General features: G+C 43.6%; 1 protein-coding gene and 1 long non-coding RNA gene across 12 annotated transcripts in view; one reads left to right on the plus strand and one right to left on the minus strand.

Annotated features, from left to right (window-relative positions):
* Window positions 1–23182, minus strand: part of VIT (vitrin) — a 54610-nt gene that overhangs the window by 9969 nt on the left and 21459 nt on the right. The window contains exons 6-14 of one of the 10 annotated variants that reach the window (XM_048298758.1): window positions 21321–21398; window positions 18039–18119; window positions 16073–16273; window positions 15531–15581; window positions 10776–10814; window positions 10618–10674; window positions 9948–10010; window positions 7124–7171; window positions 2662–2724 (exon numbers count right to left, since the gene is read on the minus strand). In XM_048298758.1, coding sequence (XP_048154715.1) covers window positions 2662–2724; window positions 7124–7171; window positions 9948–10010; window positions 10618–10674; window positions 10776–10814; window positions 15531–15581; window positions 16073–16273; window positions 18039–18119; window positions 21321–21398 — 681 coding nt within the window. The remainder of the gene's footprint in view (window positions 1–2661; window positions 2725–7123; window positions 7172–9947; window positions 10011–10617; window positions 10675–10775; window positions 10815–15530; window positions 15582–16072; window positions 16274–18038; window positions 18120–21320; window positions 21399–23182) is intronic. The other 9 variants (XM_048298762.1, XM_048298759.1, XM_048298760.1 and 6 more) reach the window with 9 other exon arrangements.
* Window positions 1387–23182, plus strand: part of LOC125323622 — a 57273-nt gene continuing 35477 nt past the window's right edge. For both annotated transcript variants that reach the window (XR_007202582.1, XR_007202583.1), the window contains exons 1-2: window positions 1387–2429; window positions 18848–19003. This is a non-coding gene — a long non-coding RNA (uncharacterized LOC125323622). The remainder of the gene's footprint in view (window positions 2430–18847; window positions 19004–23182) is intronic.

Here is a 23182-nt window from a genome sequence, read left to right on the forward strand (position 1 = left end):
TTTTTAGTCCTTTCTGATTGCTGTGCTTCTTGCAAGCAGCAAAGGCCTCAAAAGTCTGCATCCAGTGACTTGTCCTGCTGTGTAAGCTCTACAAAAAAAGCCTTTGACAAGGATAAGTCACAGCTGGGGGCTCAAGTCTGTCCTGCTTGCTGGTAAACACAGTCCTTGGCATGATTTTGTCCCATACAACATCTGAGCTTGGCTGTGTGATGAAAGGGCAAGAATCTTTTCACAGGGGTCAGTCTGGGAGCACTGCATTTTGGGAGCCAGGGAGGTCAGCCCCACAGGAGCAAGCTGGCTTGTATATCCTGTGCCCTCAGAGCCACAGATTGGGCTCAGCGTGCTTTATTTGCAGCCAGAGGTGATGGGAGTTTGTAAAACTAGCCATGGTGCTTGGGTTTTGTGGTCTGACCACCTGCAGAGCACAAACTAAGGGGATTTCCTTGGTGACACTTTTGTGGACTTAATTGATATAATAGACATAACAGGAACAGTTACTGTGTTAATGTTGCTCAGAAGGGAGGGAAGTTCCTGAAATGTGTGATGCCTGTGATGTGCCTCAGGGGAAGGACACCGTGGGGTCTCGTCAAGGCGACTGCAATCCAGGATTACTGACAACAATCCTGGCAACTCTGCACTTCTGAATGAGAATTGTTCATCAGTTTCAATCTGGGCTGGAGCTAACATCAAGGATGATGATTTTGCTTGGGATGTTCAGTCTGAGTGGGGGCTGTTCTTTTGCCTGTCATTGTAGCCTTGGACCCGTGTGTGCAACAGCAGCAGCGTGCTGTTGTGTGTTTCCTCTCTGGGCTGAAAGTGATGTTCTACAAAAGGTATGCCTGTACCCAAACAAACTCTTCCCTTTAATTACACAGATGAACCTCATCTTTGTGCTTCTGCAAATGCTGTCTTCATCCCTGTCAGCCTGCTTTCAGGTTCCTGGAAGTTAGTGGTGAAACATTCATCTTTGGTCTGCGACCGGGAGTGGGATCAAAATTTGGCTTAACTAGAGCGCTAATTAACATCTTCCCCCTCCAGTGTCTGGGTCATCCCCATCTCTTGATTTCCCTCTGATGATGCCTCCTACCAATCAGACTGTTCAAACTACTGTGTTTTAATCATTAGGTAGCCCGAAGGCTACAAAGCGCCAATTGTTCTTAGTGGCTTATGCAACTGCCTCCCATCTCATTACCTTCAATTTTTTCTCCCATAGCTGTCTCTTTTTTCTAATTCTAATAATGCTGGGTTACAGGAGCGTGACTGAGAACCGTGTCCGCTCAGAGCAGATCGTGAGGCAAGGTCGGGAACCCACAACAAATACCTCAATTAACAGCCAAGTTTTCCTGAATTTCTTGTCCTTCAAAGGGAACTACTTCATGAGATCTGTATGTGGAAAGTGGGCAGTTTGTTAGCCAGCAAGGTCTGGGGAGGCAAAGATTTACATACACTTAATAGACAGACTCGGTTTCTGGGGCAGATTCAGATTCGGTGCTGGGACATGAGAGGGACACTGCAAGAGCACAGACTAAAAGTGCTTTGTAGAGAGGTGAGCACTTTCTGATTTGCAGGGAGGCAAGATCTGAATTAGGGCTTTTATGGTCCTAGAGTTATCAGCGGGATGAAAATTTTGTTTCTGGTGTGACTTATTTCAGTTTAACTGCTGGAAACATGTCTGTCCTTGCTGGCATCTCCACTTCACCGAGCCCTGCTTTCATGCAGTGCAATGGGGTCTGTAGGGAAGAGCCTTCCCTTTTTCTTCTTCTTTCCCTTATTTCTGTATCAGTTTCAGCTGTATTTCACTTTTTTGATAGGGAAAAGAATACTTTAAATATTGAGAGGAGTGCCTGGGAATACATAGACGTTTGGTTCAGTAGTTACTGTAAAGAGTCCAGACAGTGTTCAGCTGCCCAAGGACGGGCAAGAGAGGACCCAGGCACTGTTGGAAGGGTGGCTTCTAATGAAGAGGTGGCAGGCGACCTCATCTCTCCACTCAGAACTTGCTTTCTCTTTCTTCTGCTACTTTGGGCCTCATCTAAAGATGAATTAATGAGTTAACCTTTATAAAGGGCTGTAGAAAATTTCCTTTTCAGGGCAGGAGAACCTACATTTTCCTCTCTGAACTTGAGGGGTCCTTGATGCTCCCTCTGCATCCTCTCTCTCCTGGCTGTGGCAGGTATCAGGTCCCTTTCTCAGGTGGTTTCCTTCCTTCTCTCCGACCCACTCCTATGGAAAGGGTGCCTGCACACAGCATCACCATGGGAGTCTGCTCTGGTCAGCAGAGCTCTCTCATCTAACCCTGGTTGCAGCACACTGGATTGCTGTCCTCTGCCACCAAAGTACTTGAGTGAAGAAGCTCTGCACCCTGGGAGCATGGAGCTGATACTGCCCAGGAAGAGGTGGTGGGGAGTAGCCACTATCTTCCTGCCCAGGTAAGCTAAATTTTGGATGTTATTTCCTTCCCTGTAGAAGCAAAACCCAATTATGTGTATAAGAGGGGTCAGTGGAGAGTGCTTACTCTTTCTGTGCAAGAAAGAAAAATGTGTTTCTGGATTTTCTTAGCCTTTCTTGAAAACTTAACTTTGGCTATTTGATTTGAATGCATTCTAGCAATACGTAATTAATAATGTCGCTTAATTATGAAATTAATTCTGAAGTACATACTCTGATTCCCCTGGGAGATGGGCTCCAGTGGCTTTGGATTCAATTCTTCCTTTGAACTGAAGCCTAAAGAGAGAAAGGAAAGGATCTATCAGTGTGTGCTTGGTGGCTGCCCTTGCTCTGTAAGGAAACGGGCAACAGGGTCACTGCAGAGACCCCCTGGCCTGAGGATTGATGTGGGAGGGAAACGAGGATGGGTAGGACATCCTTGGAGCTTACCCTTTTTCATCTACATAATTTCTGGGGTAAAGCAAGAGCAGAGACATTTCTGGGAATGCCACCAAAAGTTCTGCCAGCACCAAATTTGAGGTGCTCCCCTTTGGGAGTCAGTCCCCTAATTGTGAGGGTTTGGCAGCATCATGCACAAGTAGTGGGCTGCTCAGGAGCAGAGGCTGGTGGCCACGGTGCGGGATGGTGACTCCCAGCAGTTTTCCCCTGAGAACCAGCACTGCCACCACGGTGGCTCTCTGTGCTTTACAATGAGCTGCACAACGTCTGAAGTGGACGAGCAACAGATTTATCGTGTTGTTTTCTGTCTGGAGAGGAAGGCACAGGCAGCAACTCACTCGATCTCATTACAGCCAGGGAAGCCAGGGAGCACAGCTCCTCAGGTGCCCCCAGAGGTCTGGGTTATTTTGCAAAACACAAAAGAGACAGGGTAACAGAGAGCTACAGTTAAGTCAAGGGAAAGCCTCATGGGTCACTAGTGGATTCTAGCTCAGGACCCAAGTGAAGTATTTGGGTGGTAGCAGCCTTGAAAACACAAGCTGATGTCCTTGTGAAAGGTACTGACTCACAGGGCGCCATCATGCTGGCATCAGAAGGTCTGAAAATGCTGAACTTCACTCATGACTTGAATGTCTGGCAAGACTCTCCTACAGTCCAGCATCTCCCTTCCAAGCAAGGGCAAAGAGCTGTTTCTTTTCAGTACAGCATGACAAGATTAAGAGGATTTAGCTGGGATAATCCTCAGAAGAGACAGCAATGATCAGACAAGCTACAAACTGAACACTCACCAAGAAAACTGTTGGTCTAAAGAACAGGAGATCAGCTTATTATTTTTGTAAACTGCATGTTACATTTTATAAGAAAAGTATAAGGAAGACTTCCTTAAATCTGCATCACCAGATAAGTCGAGGAAAGACTCCAGACTTCAGATAAACATTGAAAAGGTAACTTTAGAAAGTGTGACCTTTATAAAGAAAAGTGTGAGAGATTACTAGGTACCACAGAGTTTGTCTCTCCACAGCAGCCAACCATGAGCAAGGCAAGCATGAGAGAGTATCAGTGTATCTAAAGGGACATCAGGGAAGGTCACCACCTAAACATGATGGGAGGTGTAACAGCCTAAGCTGGTTGCTGAAGGTATTAATGACCAAGCCATAATGATGCACTGTGAATAAAATGGAGGGAAGTGCCATTCCCCTCTGTAATTCCTGGTTCTACTCCTGTTGAGTCTAAAATCCACCTCTTGTAATTGTCAAATACAACCTTTTTTGTGTCCTTCTAGCTGCATTCTGAAAGCTGCACGTAGTTTTAGGTCAGGGGCCATGTTTGTATTAAGTCTGAGTATGCAGTACCTGGTGTAAAGCTGACCTGATTGGTACCTGATCCCTGCCAGGAGGCTTCAGCACACAGCAGCATCTGTACTGGACAGGGGTGCTTTGGCTTCTCAGTTTGAAATTCAGCTGCCAGTGAAGAAAGTTTCTACTGCAGGGACTAAACAGACCTGCTAACAGCAGCATCAAAGCAGTGATTGTGCTCTGCTTTGCTTGTCCCCAGGCATCTGCTGTTGCCTGTTGCTAGAGCTAGGACGTGGAGCTAGCTAGGGCACTGGGCTTGGCCTTGCATGGGAGCCCATGGGGCCACCTCTGCGTGAAGTAGGCAAAGGGCACAGAGTTGCCCTACTTTGTTTACGGCAAGAGTTGGTGATTGCTTTGTGTGTTTTGTTTGAGAATTTCTCTGCTATGTCTGGCCAGGTTAGGAGAGCCCCAGGGCTGGTGTTGCTTTTTGTCACTGTATATGTGGTGCCTGCAGTGCCTGCAGACCTGCATGCAGCCCCTCTGTGCTCCTGCTCAAACTTTGGACAGGATACTTTCTGGACTGGGAGTAGGAGCTCTCCACCCATCCTGGCACTGGCTCTTGTGACAGAAATGCCTCTCTCCCACAGTTGGGAGCTGGCCCTCTTGTGCCAGAGCAGGCTGGATGCATTCAAAAGTGGGCTGGCAAGCCAGGCACTGACTGGCTTCATCTGTCATGGCTGGAGCTTTTGTCCAGCACATTGCTGGCTTGTGCCTCTTGTCTTGCACACTGGGGATGAGCTTCCAGGCAAGGAACAGGGAAGAGTGCACCTGGTGTTGTGTATTTGCCCGTGGGAGCTCATTTGGATGGGGGCAACACCACCAGGGAGAGGCAGAGTGGTGGTGCTGGGCCAGCGCTGCCTGAGGCTCGCCACTTGTTCCTGACTGAGGAAAAATGATGTGAAACGGGGGGGACACCAAACAGTTCTGTCCAGTGATATCTGCTGCAGGAAACATTTTTGACCTCTCTCAGGCCTGAAAGTCTTGCTGACAGGGACCAAACCTGCCTTTGAAGGAAGGTAAAGCTTGTGCAGGTTTATGGTTAGTTTATCTGATGTGGAAGTTAAAGGCAACATGACTTGGCAATGCATAGCCTCTTTTTGTCAACCACATGGATGACAATGATTGGATTTTTTTCTTTAAAACCTGAAATAGTCACCAACCTGCCATCCTGGCTGTGTATATTCCAGTACAGGCTTTAAATACACAGGCACATAATAGTTCCACAGCAACAGACCAAAGCCACGCTTCATCCTGCAGCGTGCACACACATACCTCACATGTGCCAGCTTGGTGTCCCATATGTGCAGTTCCCCCCCCACGTTGCCTTATTTGCAGAACAGAAAGTAGATGGATTTAACACAGTAGTGAAATTAGAAATTAACGTGTGCCATCCATTTTAGCAACTAAATTGTATATGAAAGATAATTCATAGTTAGCTATTTGCCTCATGCATTCATCTGCATCCTATAAAATCCATATTCTTTTCCCAGCTGACATTAGCTTTATCACTGTGGTAAAAACTCAAGTGTAGGCAGTGCAGCATTTCTCATTTTTATTTGCCAGTGCAATTATCAGTTCTTGAAGGTTGTGGGTCAGCTGGCTGATTTGTGCTTAGTAGAACAATAAGGTCACCCACCAAATACTCTTCCCCAACTAATTGGGAAGGTGGTCAGTCTCCATGGGCCTCCCTGTTCTGCCAGTCCAATTTAATGTTGGTATTGCCATGGGAATTTCAACTCGCTGCATGGGCAGTCTACGCTGTGCTAATTAAAGTTCCCTTCACTGATTGTTACAGCTGTCCGCACTGATTAAACTTCCCATTCATTTAAGTAAGACAGCAGCAACTACATCCATGCCAGAAACTACTCCTTTGAAGTGACAATCTGAATTCATCAGACTTTATCACACTAGTCTATGCTGGCCCTTCAGTTGCTGAGAAACTATTAATACAACGTCCCTTCCCCCATGCCCAGTCTTTCATTGCATTTAATGCAATCTGTCATTTTCTGCCTTAAAACATCCCTCTGTACCCTGGCCCTCATGCAGTAGCTTTTCCTGAATAAGCACACTAATGGCTTTGAAGTAAGAAGAGTGTTCAAGGGAATAGTCTTTACAAGGGCCACCAGCACAGCCCTCTCCAGCAACAAAACTGGTGGTGGGGAAGACCTCTTACATTGGATACAGGCCCCTCGTAAGAGGGAGAACACCAGGTCATGAATTGGTCTGTATCTTGCGTGATTGCGTGTGAATTGGTCTGCTTTTAATGTTCCCAAGGAAGGGGAGCTGTTAAACATGTAGAATTTGCAGTTGGGAATAGCTCCTGAATAAGGGTTGCACAAGCCTTGGTCTTGTACTTCACCAGTACTCATAAAAATATTCTTATCTCCATATTGTCAGTTTTTAAGGCTAAAATGTCTGAAAATTTCAATGATGTTAATTATTCTTTGCATTTGACTTAAACCCCCTTTTCTTATCTGAATGTCTCCCCTAAGTACACTGGCATCAGAATAATCTGTCATGTTCTTCACTGATTGCAGCTCTAAACTGTGATCTCAGCTGTGGCATTCCCAAAATACCTTCTCATTTACAAATGGATTTCAGTAGCTAGAACCCCTTTCTGTAGTGTAGCTGCCAACTCTTTCCAGAGCTCATGTCTTCTGCTCCTGCTTTAAGCAGGAACTCAAGACTGATGAAAGCGCAGAATAATCTACTAAGATGTAAACAACATACCTTATTTATAATTTTAAATGGTGCAATTACTTCTTAAAAGGAGATTGTTATCACCAGTGTCATGGGCTTGACGAATAAATAGATTTAGCTTTTCCCATGTGTGATAGAAACCACTTATTCCCAGACTAGTTACTAGATGCTTTAATATTTACCTGTGTCAAAAAGGCTCAGTCCAGGTTTCCATGAGTCTGTTTCCATTGCTTTCACACATGAAAGAGAAAAAAGTACTATTACTGGTAATAGTGAAAATACTAGAGATTACAAAGTTCTGACTCAATTTAGAAAGGTCAGTTCAGACAATAACTTACATGAACAACTTAGGAGCTGAGAAAATCAGTAAACCTGGGAACCTTTATGTGCACATTTCAAGCCATAATTAAGAGCCTTGTATCACTGCCCTCAGAGCACTAACATTTTTTAAGGTTTTAAATATACCTCTTTGGATCTGTTTTGGTCTTGTTCCTCTAAATTGCATTGGTGCTGAGGCACTGACCTCAGTATACTTTTGTTTGGTTTAGGTTGTTTTTCACTGAAAATCTGCAAGTACCTCTCACCTACAGATTTCTCTATCCCCTCAGCCCATCCAAACACAAGGAAGTTGTCTAAAAATTGCTTGCCACTTATTAGGCATGGATAACTTCATCAAAATTGCTGCCCTTATAAATAAAGCCCAAAATGTCTTTGTTTTTGGAACCTGCTGAAAGATGTTCCCAAAAAGTGATGCTTTGCTCTGGATTGCAGCCAGATGAATGCCCTTGCAGCTGACTAGGACAGAAACAGTTCTGGGGAATCCCAGGAGTAGCAGACTTAGCTCTATCGAAGACCCAATAGGCTGCACAGAGCTGGTGGGATAGCTGGCTGCAAATATGCAAAATATACAGCTTTTTGAGTGACCTGGTAGTCCAGGCAAAAGCTCTATTTTTTGCATGTAGTCCTAGACATATAATGAAGAAAGCTGTCAAAGAAATACATATCTGAAAGTGAAATTACTATTTTTTTAGCTAGGGCTTTTTCTTGCTCATTTGTAGATGCCCATAGGAAAAAAGGATTGATTTTTAAAATACTCCAACACTGGTCTCTTTAAAAAAAAGAAAAACACCACCACCAAAATTCTTCAGTAAAATTGCCTTGAAAAACATGCTTGAAAGCTAAGTGAGTATGGGATTCCAAGAGTTAATGTGCATTGCACAAGTAACTGGTGTGTTGGGGCAGGTGTTTTCCCAGCACACTCTTTTGGTAACCTGAGCCGATGAGAGGAAGTTCCTTGACATCACAGCCAAACCCTCAGAACTGATCGCTGCTGTTTGCACACACTTGGTGGGATCAAGAAGAACAACCTGCCTTTCCAAAAAAGCAAGGACTTACTCAGGAATTTTCCTTTGATTGTTAGAAAAATTTGCTGCTTGAAAGCAACACATCTGAGCTGCCACATTCTGGACTGAAAAAAGGATCAGGACTTATTAGGATTACAGCAACTATGTGTTTGTATTTCTTTTCCTTCTTGTTCTGTGATCAAGAAAAGAGAATAATTTGTTATGGGAAATGTGTGCTTTGTAATCACTTTAGGGTGACCTTGAGGTGCCTAAGCAATTAGGTGGGGTCAAACACTGACTTTGATTTAAGTAAGACTCAGCAGTATTCTTCTGTTTTTCTGACAAAGATTTGGCTAGCCTGAGAATTAGCCAGTACATCCTTTGGTATGGACAAAAAAGTATGAGAAAGACAAACATAGATGGAAAAGAGAAGGAAGAGAAGGAGATTGAAATGAGGAGGAGTTGAAAAGTGAAGGAATGGAGTATGTCTTTGGACAAGTGCATTTTAAATATGCTGCAACTAGATCAGTGACAAATTGACATTTTGACTGGGAGATTGCTGGGTTGAATTACTTGGCTGGAATTATCTGGAAATACCTACTGCATAATAACATCCTCTAACCTCAGTGTGAATGACCACTTGGCTCTTCCTGCCACAATACTCCTCCTGTGATTCCCAGTTCTCACCAAAGCCCTCAGGGCCCAGGGACACCTTCATCTGCTGGAGTCTCTCCCTCCCCAGTGGGTTTGGTTGCCCATGCCAGAGGTCAGCACTAGGACAGAACAGCACTTGCCTTGGCCAGGGCTGTGTGTGAGAAAGGGCTGTGGGAAGCCTCCATGGGACAGCACAGAGGTGCACACCCTAGGCCTAGTCCTGTGCCTTGCTATCTTGGCCCAGACCTTGCCTCGCTTACCTAGTGCCCTGCCTCATTGCTGGGGACGTGCCTGGCAGCCTGGGCTGTCGGGTCATCCTGGGAACCCCCACTGGACCTGCTCTGCTGCTGTTGTTGGGGCTTTGTGGGCCTGCGGCCTCGGTGCAGCCCTGCATGCCTTGCTGCCACCCCGGCTCCCATCCCTCACGCCAGCCTGGGTGCTCTCAGACAAAATCTGTCTCTGAGAAACTCTGCTGTCCATCAAGGGAGAGTCAGTGTTTGGTATGTGTGCTGGGAGCTCGGGAGCCCCTGGGAAGTTGTTGGAGGCCTTGCAAAGTGCCTGCTGACTGGGCTGCTTGCTGGGGAAGGATCAATTGCACTTCCAGGAAGAGAGAACAGTACAGGTGATGTTTCTACCCTCAGTATTAAAAGCAACCTCTACTTTCACTGTCAGCCTAGAGGTTTCTGGGAACCACAGGAACAGAAGATTTAGCTCTATCGAAGACCTGATAGGCTGCAAGAGCTGTTTGTTTGTTTCTTGTAAAGTGTTTTTAAAGAAAAATTGAAAACACTTTGTAGATGTTGATCCCCACGGTCTGAAACAACTGGTCACCAGTGACTGAGCTTTTCTTTGCCTTTCCCTTTCAGGAAGCTGCTAGTTGGCATTCTGTGCATGAATCTTGCCCTGCTCCTCCAGGATGCAGGAAAACAATGTGCAGTACAAGGGCTAGTTTGGGGTTGCTGAAACTATGAAAGAGAGTGGAAAATTTGCTGCTAGCAGTCTTGCTCACCCAGGTGGGCTGGAGAGCTGGCAGCCCTCTGGAAGGTGGCAACAGGCTCTTGGCGCTGAACACCTGCATGATCCAACAAAGAAGCAAGAGTTAAGTAGATACCAGTGGATGCCAGTGGGCAAGAAGACAGAAGCGTCATCACAAGGGATGCAGTGGCCCCAAATTGTCTTTCTGCACATTTTCAAACCACACAAAAAAGGAAGATGGAAACTATGAATTAATAATAAAAGAAAAAGGACTGAAAGAGGCTGGCAAAAGAGTTTAAATGTTAGCAGGTGCTGCACAGGGAAGCTATTATCTGGTGCACTGGAACATCCTGGGATGCTGACTGTGCTTAGGGCCTGTGAACTGGGTCAGACCACAGTCCTGCCAACTTCCACAGACACAACATTCGCCTCTCATTTTGCAACAGCAAATATTATAAAAGACCTCTATAAATGATTTTGGACTACTGTTTTGAGAACAATTCCATGTTTAATCAATCTTGTTTACTTTTCTCTGTAAAAATTACACTATTGTCACGCAATGACCACTGTGATATCTTCTCTCACTGCATCCTGCTATGAACATGGTTAGGAGGGAGAAACAGTGCATTACTGCATGACTCGGTAGATGTAAGAGGTAGAAATATCTGTGGGGAGGAAATAAAGGAGGATTGTAATGCCTTTACCTGTATTGTGTCGTAAAATATTGCTGTTACTTGCAGAGGTGGAAGTGCCCCTGAATGCTTTGAAAATATTGTATTGGTTAGCACATGGAACTTAAACACAAGATTTTCTAGTATTTGAGCAGTACAAATCTACTGGTTGTTGTTAATTTAAAACATACCTGTATTCTGTCCTCTTCCTTGTGCAGCCTGAACCTGTCCTAAGTAGACATCAAAATGGAAATTGTGATTTATACCATGTTTGGTTCAGGACTGCTCCTACCTAGCTTTTTCACGTAGTCTCACTTTAGCTGTCAGAGTTAATGGTTCATATATAAAGCTGTCATTAACAGACTTTCTCAGATGTTAACTGTATATTTTGAGCCTGCTTAAAAAAGGATTGTCATGCTCTGTCATACAGATTAGCCTTGTTAATGTTCCTTTCAGTTATGGATGTTACTTATAAAGGTCTCTGGTCTGCATTTGAAAGATCTGCAGTTACTTCTGTGGTTTGCTTTCCCTTGTAATTTTTTTTCTCTCACTGACATTGATGATCTGTGTTTATTTCAGTACCATCCAATTGTCCTGGTTGTGTGAGGAAGGTTTTAACCCCAACCCCAAAACAACCCCCCAGACCAGATACTACCCTTTCTGCAGGGATTAAGTGGATATGAGCAAGCAGGCAGACTGTAAGTGATGAGAAAATGGAAAAATAATGTGGGAGAATTCATGTGTCTGACATGTCTTCTACATGAAAGGCTTTTTTTAAGGTGATTGGGTTATTAAATTCCCATTGTTCAAAAATACTAAAGGCTCAAAGCATTTGCAGATGAAAACCATGTCTTTAATCATGCCTTTCATTTCATTAATTATTCTTAAGAAGCCTGTTAACAAACTTATCCTATAACAAGCCTTTATTCATTAGTTTTCCCAGAAACATTAATTCGAAAGCCCGGTGAAATCAGTGAGAATGTTCTAGCTGGCTCTGTGAACACTGGACAGGGGCCCGGGAGGTTATTTTATCAATAGATTTCATCAATGAGACCATTTTGAAGGGTTGTCTCAGAAAACAGGAATGGCTGCTCCTTGGGAACTTGACATTGCAAAATTAGGTGACAGTAAGTAGCTTGTGTTTGACCCAAACTTGAACCTTCCAGGCCTCTAGAAGCCCTTTGATGGGATTTCTAGGAGCTGTTCTGAGAGACCTTGTAAACTCCAGATGCCAAAGAGATCCTGTTTATGGGAGTAACAGGCTCATCTGCCAAAACTGGCAAGGCTTTTAAACTCTAAGCCTGTAAGGCTCCAGATGGACCACAGATATACCAGGCTGAGTATTCAGATTTCAGAGGGAAAAATCTGTGTGTGCAGCAGTCAGTGTTGCATGGGATTGTGCAGGGCAGGCTTTACACACAGGAGATCAGTATGTGCCAAAGTGGTGGTAAAAATTAACTCTGAGTCTCAGAGCTCCCCTTGTTTCATGTTTGCCATGACTGAGCCCCAATGTGTATCTAACACTCTTTACAAGGTCAGTAGAAACAGAGTACAAGAGGGTAAAAGAGAGATTACCTCAGTATCCAAGTATTTTATGCCACTTTTAAATTTTAATTGAATGTTAGCAATGTGGATTTCTCTCTATGCACCTTTTGACTGTGCTGGGCTGTGGGGCTGCTCCCTCCTGCTGTACCTCCCAATGGCACATTACCCCTATCCCTGCAATAAGCTGGTTTCTGCCATGCTTTTGTTGGCTAGGACAAACATGGTGGTGGTAGAGGAAGAAAGGTTGGAATTGCTCTTCCAGGTTGCAAGGCTTGTTCTTCCTTCAAATCTGAGATGCCAGGGAGGCTGTGACATGTGAATATGTGTTCATTGAAACAGAGCTCTGTGCAAGCTGGAGGCCAACCAGGCTAGGAGGAGTCTGTAACAAACTGGGGATGGACAGTCACCAGGCAAATCCCAAGAACCAGGTCAAAAATCAAAGGAGTGGAGCTGAGAAATCTTGGTTGGGAGCATGTGCTGTGGTGAGCAGGGAGGCATGGAGGCTGGAAAGGATGGGAACAGCAGTTTACATGCAGTTTAGAGTGAACCTTGTAAATAATGAGAACTGATTTGAGGAGAAAAGCGGCTACTCTGTGCACAAAACATGCCTGCCCATCTGCAACTTGGCCAGCACCCTTGACGGGTTAAGTAGTCAGGGAGAACTTGGGGAGAAAGGCAGCATTCAAAACCAAACGCCAGCTGTTCTCCCTGGTGCCAGGATGGAATGTTTGTCCAGTGCTTCTGGAAGGCATGAGCCCTGCTGGTCTTCCTGCTGGAGAAGAGTTTTCAATGCCCTCTCTAGCACTTACACTACTCTTGTCTCATGTCTTTTCAATACTTTTCTGTTTACTACCCTTTTAAGTCACAGCTGTGGATGGAAGCTGTGTAGTGTACTGTGGTAGGCAGTGCCCACCTTAGAGTCCCTGTCTGAAAAGAGATGCAACCATTGAACCCATCTAGACACTGAGGGCAGGAAAGCACCTCACCTGAGAATGCCCAGACAATCGCTGCCTGATGCTTGGTTGCCAGCTCAGTGCTTCAACATGGCACCAAGGGTCATGACACGACTTACGACCACAGTGTTCACAGAAGCACTGAATTTGGTCCCAGTCCTCATCTAGGGTCCAAGCTGCTGGGCAAGAAAGGATTACTTGAAGAGCTGGGATGGGAGAGAACAAGTGAGCTTGTGGCCCTTGGGAGTGTGCTGGACTAACTGCTGTTGGACAGAAGCAGAAGCCCTAGTAGGGCAGGTAGGAACTATTGTCATATGGCACACTAGTCACATCAGTGTTTTTTCATTTAGAAATTTTGCCACATCAAGTCTTTGAAGCAGGGGTCCTGCAATGGAGCAGAGTTGCCATTATTTTTCCTGTTACTCTGTCTTTGACAAACAGAAGATAAAGGGGAAAGAATAGCAAGAACTAGGTCAGGAGTTTTGCCCCTGCTCTCATGCTCTAATCTGCAAGTCTTGCTTTCCTTTTTGCTCCTGTGAGCTATTCCCAGTACCAGTGGCTGGAAATGGAAACGTTATGTTCATTCTGACTGTGCTCTACTTCATAGATATTTACTTTTGAGGCTTCTTTTGCAGGCAAACTACCAATGCACAGTGAGAGGTAGATCTGTGAGTCTCTGTGAGCCAAGATGGACAGGAGACATTTGATTCTGTCAAGCCAAACTCTGGTTAAGACCAACGACATCATCAGAAACTCTGGCCTGAATAATAGCAGGGGTCCTAAACACCCCTCAGACAGAAAAACTGATAAACTACTTTATGTATGGTCATCACATCAAATCTGTATTTGTACTTTCTGTATTTTTTTCTTTATCCAGCTCTTTCAGAATCAAGAAGAGGTCAGGAGAATTCAGGAAGCCAGATATCAGGTACAGACATGCTGGACGTAGTCCTAGAAAGGAAGTCGGTGAAATCAGAAGTGGTCTCCACCACTCCAGCTCAAAAAACCATGTTCTTAGCTCTGATCACTTTAATATTTTGGGAATTAATTTTTGCTTAGAACTTCAGTAAAGAAAATTGTGAAGAAAGATGGATCCAAATTACAATTAAGTGACCACTGAAAGAATTGGAAAATTTGAGAGGTTTTTTTTTGGTTTGGGATCATTGGTTGGTTTTTTGTTTTGTTTGGGTTTTTTTTTCAATTTTTTGACTAAATGATTTGTCTTATTAAAGACAAATACAACCTTCCCACTGATTTCAGCGTTGCCAAAACTTTACTCTCAACATGCATCTCCTCCTGGCTGGGGAAACTCAAGTTTTCCTAATTGCTAGTAAAGACAGTAAGGGCCTCCTCTGTGCTCAGCCTGTGGGAATAGGAAATAGGAAAGAAAGCAACAAGCAGAACCAAGTTTACAGGCACATTAGGTACTGAATGATGCAGATTTCCACAGAATTTAAACCCCTTTGAATTGTGTGGTCACTTCTGTAAACCCTGCCATGCACATACCTACCTGCACATTTGACTTGATAAGATTAACCCCTCCAGCCCCTGCCTTTATTCTGCACTCACAACTAAATTTGACTTAATTATGCTTCCCTTCAAGACCTGAATTACTCAAAAGATACTTGCCCTGCCATGTTCTTGGCTCTGAACTACTTGGCAGTGGGAATGACTGCAGCAATGTATGTGAGAGCAAAGCTGAATTGAAAGCACTCAGAAATAGCTATGGAGCATGAATCCTAATGATGGCCCAGTTGCCTTTTCACTCAAAAGTAATCATATCCCAATGCTGAGAACCTTTCAAACAGTTGAAAATATTCTCCTTTTCTTGACTGCACAGCTGAGCAATTGCGCACTGTATGGGAAAACACCTCTATATACTTGTATTGCAGGCTTTGGGCTGGATTGGGAGCAGACTCCTGGACTGAGATGCAGAGCTCTGAGCAGCCGCCATTCTGCTGTCAATAGCAAGTGGCAAGCCAGGAATAACATCACATGTATGCCAGGCTCAGAACCACAGCCGGAGGTTTTTGAGAGAAGAGTGGTTTAACGTATGTCAGCATTTCAGAGCTTTCAGCCCTAAGCTTAGATGGCTGTGCAGCCCTCTGCATTGTGTATTTTACAACTAAATCAAGTCTCCCTTCGAAAGAGTATGACAGAAGGAAGTAATAGGAAAACATGATTCAAACAGCAAAATCTTTGTCTCAAGTTTTGCAAAACCCAGCTTTTGTCACTGCTGAAATGGGCAGATACTCACTAGAAAGGCTTCCTCAGAACTGTGGGTGATCAGCATCTTTGACATTCAGGCCATGCGTCTGGTTTTCAGTTTAAATCCAGGCTTGGATTCAGACATTGAGTTTGCTGAGGCTTGAAAGGTTATTGAATCATTTCTGCCCTAAAATACACTGTGCTGCATGCCTTGTGGCATACTTACTTCACCATACTTACTTGCTGCTGCAGCTACCACAGATGCATACGCTGGGTGGACACTGCTAGAACCTAAAAATAAGAGATTTTAATTTTCAGCTATTGAAGCAAAACCCCACAATGCTAATGTCTAATAATAAATGAAGAAAGAAAGATTAGGGAAAATCAGGTGTGCAAAAAATATATGAGAATTTAATCTTTAAAATTCAAAAGCTGTTACAAAAAATATATTACAACTTTAATCTATTGAAAGTTATCACAAAAGTAATCTAAAATGAGTCTTCACCTATGTGTTGAACTCTCAGTCTAGACATGAGAATCAAAGAACTATTTATTGACTTCTATACCTGAAAATCATCACAGCATTTGGTGATGGAGAGCTTACTCTCACATTAATTGGTCTGCTGGACTTAGATATTTTTTCCACTCCTAGTATTTCTATACTGAATTACCGAACTAATGATCCTCTGAGTCATGGTATATCCAGCTGTATGTCTCGTTCCTTAAATTTTAGGAAAGCTGTCAGTCCAGAGGAAAGCAATGCAAACATCCACGCTACTGACCCATATCTCTGACCCTGTGCAGTCCAGGTCTAGTCTTGGCTGCAGCTGCTGTGGTTCTGGTTGCTGCAGGTGTCTTGGTTGGCTGTGGCATTGTGGTGGAAGGATCTGTTGTCGTGGTCATTGGCGTGGGGGTTGTGGTGGCCATTTGTGTGGCTGGAGTCGGCACTGGAGTTGTCTGATTCTCTTTACGGACTGTGTCCCCTGTAGGAACATTGACACTGTCACTGTGGCTGGATGTGTGACAGGTATGGAAGCAGCAGCAGCACTCAGTGTTTAAGGCAACCCAGAAATTGGCATTCTCTTCAGGATACCTACAAGCATCCTCATCTGTGGAGCCATTAGTGCCTTCATTGCTGTGGGGGTGTGTAGTGCAGGTGCCTGTGTGACGCTCTGCTCTCAGAGGGTGCTCACAACAGCCTGTTGAGGCATTAATGTTTGCCCTACACTTTTCTGCTTTGGCCAGGAACACTCATCAAACTGACAGATGTCTCAGACCTATGAAATGGTTCAACAAGCCAGTTGCAGTTTCTGTTTTGGCGTCATCTTTTCTCAGTGTAATTAAGCACTTAGAAGGTCTACATAAATGGAAATCAGCTGGCATCTGGTAGTAAAGATGGCCAATCTGAGTCATAGACCAGAATAAAATTGCAGCAATGAAATGTTTTTGACAGAAAGAAAGCTTTCAGATAAAGGTGATTTGGGGGAGTGGGTCAGAGCCAGAGCAGGGAGCGTTAGGGCTTTGGCTGAGAGGAGTGGGGGAGAGCGCCACCTGGAAGGTGCCAATCTCATCTAAGTTTGACTCATCTCACAGTTGCTACTACTTTTAAAATGTATCATCTGTTGTGAGAACAGTGACAATTCTAGTCGCAAAATATGCATCCTAAATAGCCGTACAAAGAATTGTCAACATGCTTAGGTTCTTCCAAGTCATTGTCTCAAAAAAGAGTCTTCACTGTTATCTTCTCTATCTAGTTACAAAAAGCCTGCCCTAAAATATCTTCCATGTTAACCTTGGTCTCGTTCTTTCCTCCCTGCCCATAGCCCTAGGGATGGCCTGACGCACTGTCTACATTGAAAGGGAATGGTGTGCACTCTATTCACTGCTGCACGACACAAGCTTGTATTTTATTGCTATTTCTGGATGTTCTCCTTTTGGAAGGCACCATTGTGAAACTGTCTGGTGGATTAATTATCACCTAATGTTAGGCAGTGAAAAACTCAGATCTCAGACAGTTTTAATGGAATAATGCTGAAAGAGGGCTCAGAAGAAAAGCAAAACAACTCAACTGAAAAAATCAGCATGAATGGTTCTTTTTGGGCTGAACAGTACACTCTCCATGAAACTGTGCTAAAAGAAAGAAAACAGAGGGCACAGTGAGTCTTCCCCTGTGATCCTGTGCTGCTGGAGTAGGGAACAGACATGTTGGCCAGCTTTATACCCCAGTCTGTGAGGAGCAAGGAAGCTGGAAGCTAACAGTATTAGCAGAAAACCTGAGGAAGCAGCATAGTAAGAGCACAGAAAAGCTGTTGCCTTGGTGCATGCTGGCTGGGTTTCTCATGGATTCTTTAACACAAGATGAGGGCTCTCAAGGGGTAGCTCTTCCCAGTACTCCTGCGGGCAGGGTACCCATCTCTTTCACAGTATCTTCAAAGGGTTTGCAGGGCACGTGCCCTGCATACGAGATTGCCAAGAATCATAATGCAAGATTTTCAAGTTCACAAAACCTGAACTCACCCAAAGCACAAGCAGAGATTAAACTCTGTGGGTGCCCTCTTCTCTGAATTGGCAGAAGTCCTTCAAGTACCATTGCAGGTTGGTTTGGTGGGAAAGGGGCTGTGGGGAGGAGGTTGGATGGGGGAGGTAAAGCTGTCTGTGTAACCAGTGTCAAAATTCTTCCTGTAAGCACCTGCTGGCAGATTAGGTGGGTTGGATCCTGTAAAGAGCATCAAGATCTCCAACCCTTACCTTGTTCCAATGCTTTTTCTGATGTGTTAGCGGTGTCTGCACTCTTCATACCTTTTAGGTCTTGCTCTGGCTTTTTAGGCTCTGAAGCAAAATTGAGCACATTAGAAAAGGCAGCTCTGTAAGAAAATAGTTTCAAGTCTCCCATTTAGAGATTTTCAGTCCCCAAAGGAAGGCATCCCATCACATGCCATTAGGTGGGTCAGTCAGTCCAATCAGAGCTTTATCACCTACTGAGAAAAAGCGACAACTAGAGAGTAGTCACCCCCTATCTTTTGTGCCAAATTTAGGCATGGAGTTTGCCACTAGTAAGCCAATACTCATAAGATTTAGTGCATTGTATTTTTTCCTCTGAGTAGTAGCATGTTCTGAGAACCAGGGTCATGATGTGTGTACGCTGCTTGGGAAATACTAGCTAATGTGCAATATTTCAGTCACTAATTCATTTTCAGATGTATTTCTTTCTTGCCTGACATTTTGAGATCATTATGGGGCCAAGTCCTGAATGCCATAGACTGGCTTAGAAGGAAAAGGGAGATTTTTTGGTTCTTTTTTATTTCTAAGACCCAGAGATATCAACATACTTGGAATACTTATTACTTATATTATTTACTGCTACCTCACAAAAAAACCTGCTTCTGCTTTTTTATCTGGCTGAGTACTGGATGATTTTCATCTTCCTTTTTTTGGTTTTTTTTTTTTTTATTCTCTACCTCTTTTGGCAGCATTGAACTGAGAATTTACTCCAGTGTCAATGTTTTCCTAAAAATTTGTACTGTTTTTACTAAACGTCTTTTAATTGTTTTGAGCAGCTGTGAAGACCTACAATTTTGGGAAGGCTTTTCTTGCTGTGCCCAGCATTTGAGAAGCGCTGTAACCAGCAGGAACATTTAAAGAAATGTCAGGCACTATGAATCTCTGGCATCTCTGGGATGAGGACTAAAATTGCATCTCTGACAGCTGATCAGGTATGAAGCAGGATTTTTTTGTTAATCTGACAGCAGTGAATGTAATACTCAAAGGACTCAAAGGCCTTTGCCTCCTACAGATAATGGATTTAAGTATCAAAGTGAACAGTGTGGTCTCTGTAATTTAAATTAGAAGAAAAAAGTTGGGTTTTTTTATTTTAAAAAGTAAGTAGGAAATTCTCTTTCACAGGATGGCCCTGGCAGTGTATTACAGAGATTTTTATCTTAAAGACAAGCTGTTTGTAACAGAGAACAGCTGAGATGGCTGAGCTGAGGTGGCAGATCTAAAGAGGCCTGACAGGGCCAAGTAGGGCTTGGGGAAGATAGATTGTGACCATCAGATATCTTTGCTACCTGTGGGACAGGGCTGGGCAAAATCAGACAGTGTCATTGGGTTTGATATAAGAGTTTCTTGCTCCTCTGAAAATCCTGGGCTTTCTCTGCATGAATGCATGTCTTTGTTGTTAGGATCCTGGCATTTTCATTCACATTATTTGATTCAAGAACAAAATGAAGACTTGTGTCTTTGGTTTGCTGCAGGAACAGGCTCCTGGTATTTTGTTTGTGTGACAGAACCCTGACTTGATGATGCTCCCCATTTCTACACTGATTCTTACATTATGTGGCTTTTAGCACTGGTGGAAGACGTTATTGCTTACAGCCTGCTGAGCTCAATCCTGGCTGTGATTGTCTCTGGTCTGCTGTGAAATGTTTGGGCTCATATTTTAAGTGTGGCTACACTTGGGAATGATGAGTTGTGATTTTAGTAAACATTTCTCAGAAAAAGTCAAGATTCCTAAGGTATTGCCCTCCTTTCTAGCACTGCATAATATTTGGGTCAAGTAATTTCTGCATATGTAGTCAAGAAATACAGAAGTCTGTACCTATTTGATTGTAAATTCAAAGGTATTACAAACTAAAGGCATACAATTGAGCGACGCATATTCAGTCCGAACAACCACAGCTTTGAGATTTAAATTTGCCTTTGTTCAAGAGAAAATATAAAGACAGAGGGCACTGAAGCTGGTGAAGGGGTTGGAGCACAGTCTTAGGAAGAGCAGCTGAAGGAACTGAGGTGTTTTATCCTAGGGAAAACCCCTAAGGCTCAGAGGGGACTTAATGGCTCTCTACAAGTATCTGAAAAGAGTTTGTAGTGAGGTGGGGGTCAGTCAAGAGGAAATGGCCTCCAAGGAAATTGCTCCAAGGGAGGTTTAGATTGGATATTAGGGAGAATTTCTTCATGGAAAGTGTTGTCAAGCATTGGAACAGGCTGTCCAGGGAAGTGATGGTGTTACCATCCCTGGGAATATTTGAAAGACATGTAGATGTGGCACTAAAGGACATGGTTATGATGGACTTGGCAGTGCTGGATTGTACATAATGACCTTTTCTGACCTCAATGATTCTATGATTCTGTGATGAAAGGGGTCTGTACTTTTCTTGAAGGACCCAACAGTAATGTACAGGAGAAGAGTAGTCTCCAAGTAACCTCTCTGTGGCCTTGAATGAATGCACCCAATGCCAGGCATTTGAGTTCATGGAGAAGATACAGCACATTTCCTTATACCACAGCTCACAGTGGATATGCTCAGGAAGGCTCAGGCTCAGCAATCAGCAAAAGGACTGTGTAAGGGAAGTGCACTGTAGTATGGGACATTGATTTTCTTTTTGTTTGCACCCCCAGGGAAAAGTCTGAACCTTACAGAGCTGTAACACGGAGCAAAACCAAGTGTCATTTCAGCAAAAATGCAATCCATGTGCACTTGAATATCAACTACCCACCAGGGTGAAACTTGATCAAAGACCTCTGAAAACAACTAAATTATTTAAACTGAGTCTTATAGAGTAGGATGCTGACTAAAATGATTACCAGAGTAGTTCTTTATTGTGGCATTCTTAGTTAAGCTGCTGTGCATTACCATCCCTGTCATTTGTATTATATTACTATTTAATATTATACTCTCAGCACTGAATATCCTAAGAGATAACATGAATAACATTAGGAGGAAGCCAACGAGATAACCTCAAGTGCTTTCATATAACCAGTACAACATCATATTCAGTAACTGATCTAAAGCAAGGGGGAAACTGTTGGGAAACGGAAGTCTGCAAAACATGGTGTGACCAAAAAATAGAAATTGTCTGAGATGGTTTCCATATGCTTAAGATAAAAAAATACCATAAGTGATTTGGATGACGTACTAATGGGTGCATGAACATCTGCCTCTGAATAGTTATATCTTTGTATTATACAACTGAGAAGCTACGACAGAGAGTTGTGAATGGATGTAAGGGAAAGTCTGTCATGAGTACTTGCCTGATTTAACTGTTGTACTTTTTGATGAAGAATATTCAAGAGTTGTTGGATATGTCACACCTTTTCTTGGCTTGCCCTCTACAAAAAAAAAAAAAAAGTATTAGAAGGCATCACAAAATACTCTTCTTGATAAAATTCTCATCTAACATAGGCATTCAGAATTAGATCCCTCTTCTTTACTGCCCAACTTATTTTCATGAAGATTTCTTTCATCTGATGGCAGAATCTCAAAACCATATCACTAAAAATATCAGTGCCTAAATCCAGCATCATAAAAAAAGAGTTAGAAAGCATGAAAACACAGTACTGGGGAGGATTTGCAGAGGTCAGTTAGTTCATTCTTTTGCTCTCAAATGATATTAAGCACAGGGGGACCATTCCTGAAGGACATCTGTATAACTTCTGATTAAACCCACAGCTTCCCTAGGCAGCCTTCTCCAGTGCCTGACTATGCAGTTGACTTGGAAAGCATGTTTGATGTGGGATTCATTTCATCACGCACACAGCATTCTTCTCTGACCTCACTTCTGCAAGATGCCGTTTTTGGCAACAGTCTTTTGCAGTAATAACAGTGAGAGAAGGCTGTGCTTGTGTGTGGGAACATATGGTACCTATATTTAGATCTAAAATGAGAGTCCTGACTTGAAACAATGAGGTATGTTTCCCAGTTAAGCTTTAAACCACAAATCTTTTTAGTGCCAGAGCAGATGCTAACTCTGTTGGTACATGTGGCCATGCAATTCCATCTCTTGGGACAGTTTTTGTACTCACATACATCGCTGAATTAAAAGTGTTGCAGAGAAGCCCAGCAGGGAAGACTGCTTTGGCCTCTAGGAGTTGATGGATGTAGGTCTTCCGGACCCTGGTGAGTGTGTCTGCGAGATGCTGTGCTGTGTCATGTATCTGGACCAGCTCTGGTGAGACCTACCTCTGCCTCCTGCAAAACCTGAGTCATGATGACCTCTCCTCTATTCCCTTGGGGGATTCTTTAAGGAGGTATATATGGCACTGAAAGCATGTCAGTTGTCATCCTGTGTGATTAATCCAGGGACCAACAGCACTAAACAGAGTTAATTCCTACAGACTGAGCCACTCCTGGGAACTGGGGGCTGTTTCCCCCATGATGGCACACAAAGAAAGGTGTATGCTAGAGGAACTCTAATGAGCAGAGATGTCCATGGAGCTGGAGAGTCCGTCTTTTGTCCCTTTTCATGTCTCTATCTCCTTTGTTTTGCTCCTCTCTAAAATTCTAGTTGTCATTACAAAACCATAGATAAAGAGCTTAGAGTTACTAAGGAGTAGTGATGTTAGAAGTTATTCCATTTCTCATTTACAGTGATATAAACTGAGAGCAGCTCCACTAATGTCAACACCGATCCACCAAGGACCAGAGCTGGCAAGTTAGCATGCATGGACGAACTGGAAAGAGCTTCCTTCTCGCCCTCTGGGCTTCTCTCATGGAAGCTGGTGTAAGTGAAGGGCAGCAGGTTTTTATATCTACTAACCCCTGAGCTAAAACTGGGATCAGGAGCCAAGAAGGACTAGGGAGATCTTCTAATTCAGTAGAAAGACAGAAAAGTTACAGGATCACAGATGATTTCTAAATGCTTTCCTTTATCCCCAACAGTGGATGAGTTGTCAGTACTGAGCAGTTGATACATGGATGCAGCAGTAGCTTGATAATCTGATTTTAATTTGGAATATTTCTGTGCTAATCTGATTTCTAATGCAAACCTGAAGCCTGCTTCTGTGAAAATACACCTGCTAGGGTGGGCAGGCTGGATTCTGGGTTTTTTGATCAACAGCAATTTGCATCCCATATGTGACCAAGAGGTAGACTTGTGGCCTGACCTGAATGTGGC

This window comes from Corvus hawaiiensis, chromosome 3 (assembly GCF_020740725.1).
Source record: "Corvus hawaiiensis isolate bCorHaw1 chromosome 3, bCorHaw1.pri.cur, whole genome shotgun sequence".
Taxonomy (NCBI): domain Eukaryota; kingdom Metazoa; phylum Chordata; class Aves; order Passeriformes; family Corvidae; genus Corvus; species Corvus hawaiiensis.